Raw genomic sequence first — 3,196 nt, forward strand, 5'->3', positions numbered from 1 at the left:
AGCCCAATGGCTTGGTTCTGAGGGGGCACCCTAAGAGGGTCCTCCATTGAATAGGTGTTCCAAGAAAAGCAACTAGAGATTCCATGGTTTTTAGTAACCTACTCTCAGAAGTCACAGTGTCAAAGCTACCATACTCTGTTGGTTGAAGAAGTCACAACCTCACTTTGATATAAGTGGAGATGCAGTCCCCACCTCTCGGTAGGAGGGGTGGCAAAAGCAGCATAATGAAGGACTGGAGATATTGTCAAGGTCATCTTTAGAAAATATAACCTGTCACATTTGTGCACAAAAAGAAAGTGATAATGTCTCATGAGCTGAGCAATATATTAATCACTCCATATCTCAGGTCTCCTCCGCAACACCCCCCCCACACATGAAAGGGAAGAAAAGATGTCTGATCTAAATGGCAGGTGGGTGTGATCAGTAAAAGTTTTAGCCCTTGAACTTAAAGCTAAAATTTGTGTAGTAATCAGATAGAAAAGAGGGAAAAGTATTTCAAGTGTAGGAGGCAGCATGTGTTAACGCATTGTAGCAGGAAGGAGCCAGGGTCATGGAGTACACTAGGGAGTGAAACATGGTCATTATGACTGGGGCACTGTCTCAGTCTGTCCATGCTGAATTTACCCTGCTATAATAAAATACTTGATATTGAGTAATTGATAAATAATAAAGATTTAATTCTCACAGTTCTGGAGAGAAAGTCCAAGACCAAACTGTCAGCATTCAGTGTCTGGTGAGGGCTTTTTTTGCATCCTCTGGATGGGAGGAACACTGTGTCCTCACACAGCAGAAGTTCCCTCAGCCCTTTTGTAAGATTACTAATCTCACGAGAGCTCTGCCTTCATTACTTAATAACCTCCTAAATGCCTCACTTCTTAATACTATCACATTGTTATTTAAGTTTCAACATATGAATTTTGGGGGACATATTTAGATTACAACAGGAACCGAGAGAGAGAGAATAGGGAGGTAGGTAGAATCCAAATAAGGTAGGTAACATAAAAAATGTTGCAGCTCATTTTAGTGGGAAAAGGCAGCAATGGATTTTTTTTTCTTTTTTCTTTTTTTTTTTTTTAATGACATGATTTTAACCAGATTTGAACAGAAGAATGGCCACTTGGCCCAGGTAGTAGTAGATGAAGTGTTTGGTTTCATGTGTCAGGTAACTACCAAAGTTGCTCCCCACAATGCAACTCCAGGTGGGATTGTACTTCTTGTCAAATTCCTTCTTGATATGAGCCGCAATGTCCTCTATGCTGTGTTTCTCCAGCGCCTGAGTAGCGCAATCCACTGAGTCCTGTTGCATCTCTTCTGACATGTCCGCATTTTTTATCCTGGCCTTTCGATCGCACATGGTTACCATGGAGAACTGCAACGGTCTCCTGGGGAAGGTGCTAGCACCGCTCAGGCCGGGTGGAGCTGCCTTCGCTACCAAAACCATGGCGCCACACACACAGTGTGATCCATCCAAAAACAAGGACTGCAGCCTAAATTCCAAATACCAGAGACTGAAATTTTCAGGCTTCCTAAGGGAACACCTCGTTGTTTGAACCTTTGCCGTATTTTGTACAGGGCATTCTCTGTACTAGTTTGTTGTGGTTATAAAACAATTAGTAGAATAGCCTATATTTGTATTTATTTTCTGTTCCATACTTCTGCCCCACGTTGTTTTCTCTCAAAATCCATTCCTTTAAAAAATAAATCTGTTGCAGATGAAAAAAAATTTTTTAAATGACATGATTGAATGTATGTTTTGAAAACAATCCTATTTCTGTAGTGTGGCAAATAAATAGGAGGAAAGCCAGAGTCAATATAGGAAAACCCAAATTTAGACTAATAAAGTGATCTAAAGAAGAGGTAGAGTTTGCTTGAAATAAATGAAAACAGTGGAAGTGGAAAGACGTATACTTATTCAGAGCAGGAATCGCAATGAAAATGCTAATGATTTGGATATGGTAGAGAAAGAAGTAAGAATTATCCTAAACTGAGCAGTTGGATAGACCCAACATTTCCTGGGAGAGGGAAATTTGGTTAGGGTTATGCTTATAAATTAGGGCTTGATCATGAATTTTGAACATAATATCTGTGCTCAGATTAGAATTTTCATCTGAAGTAAAATTTTGGAGACTATTGCATAAGTTTAGTTTGCTGTGAATATGGAAAAAAATATTTATGAAGATTATAAAGTTCAATCAAACAAATGTTTTCTAAAAATATTTGTTCAGAATCCTTTTTAAAATCATTTATAAAATCATATTGAGAAACTGAAATGAATAAATATTGTAAAATATTCTTTTAAAGAAGATGGATGAATACGTATCTTTCAGGAAACCCAGCATGGTTTCTTTTGACCCCTACTTTAAATTATTTGAAAAGGCAATGGATCTGAGGTGAAAAACAGTACAGATACTTACAATTAAGGTACAGAGAATGATAAATTTGGGATCACATTTTAACAAGCCAGCAAAACTGGGAGAGAGACTGATGTCATGTTGAAAACATTGAGCTAACTGATATTAATTTCTATAGCTAATTTTACTGAATCTGTTTATGTGCTTAGCGCTTTACATGTTTAACTAATATATTCATAACAATCTGATTAATTAAGAAATAGTGTTATTTTTACTTCAAAGACCATGAAATAGACTCAGGAGAGTTATATTTCTTAAAAAAGATTACCTGCAAGTGCAAAAACTAGAGTATAAATTTGTGTGGTTTCTATCCATCTCAACGACAACACAAATCTCCATGAAAGGGAGACACAAAGATATTCATGAGAAACACTGCCTTGTATTTTATGTTGCTGTTCTATAAAATGAGATGTATACAATAAGATTTAATAAAATATAAAAACCTAGAAAACTGCAAAGTCTAACCTAGAAAACTTTGGATCAGACTTTCAAAATTAATCAAGTAGAATATTTCAGATGATTTTTCTCTAACTCATCTGGAATAAGGTATGGAGGATTGGCAAACTGTGAATTGTTTGGCTATGACATGATGAGTAATATCTGAGTGAAAAATATCTAGACATGAGACCCTAGCATGTGCTTCTTAATCACTCTTTGGCAGAATTGAAGCTTCTCATCTGTCTGCTAGCCAAGACTCTTAAGATTAGGCACGGCATCATTATGTATTAGAATGCTTTTATAGCGTATTTCTTGGAAGGAATTTTTGGGAAGCCTTGTATCTTAGC

The 3,196-nt window shown here is 36.8% G+C and overlaps 1 protein-coding gene across 1 annotated transcript; it reads right to left on the reverse strand.

Annotated features, from left to right (window-relative positions):
* Positions 1-1,087: 1,087 nt before the first annotated feature.
* LOC100592344 (dynein light chain 1, cytoplasmic-like) lies at positions 1,088-1,354 on the reverse strand. Its single transcript, XM_012510280.2, has one exon. It carries the CDS (start codon positions 1,352-1,354, stop codon positions 1,088-1,090), a length of 267 nt encoding a protein of 88 aa, XP_012365734.1.
* Between the last annotated feature and the right edge of the window lie 1,842 nt (positions 1,355-3,196).

This window comes from Nomascus leucogenys, chromosome 11 (genome assembly GCF_006542625.1).
Source record: "Nomascus leucogenys isolate Asia chromosome 11, Asia_NLE_v1, whole genome shotgun sequence".
Taxonomy (NCBI): domain Eukaryota; kingdom Metazoa; phylum Chordata; class Mammalia; order Primates; family Hylobatidae; genus Nomascus; species Nomascus leucogenys.

Bases quoted from the DNA above. Each gene is read 5' to 3' on its own strand.
- LOC100592344 (XM_012510280.2), bottom strand. From the start codon at position 1,354: ATGTGCGATCGAAAGGCCAGGATAAAAAATGCGGACATGTCAGAAGAG.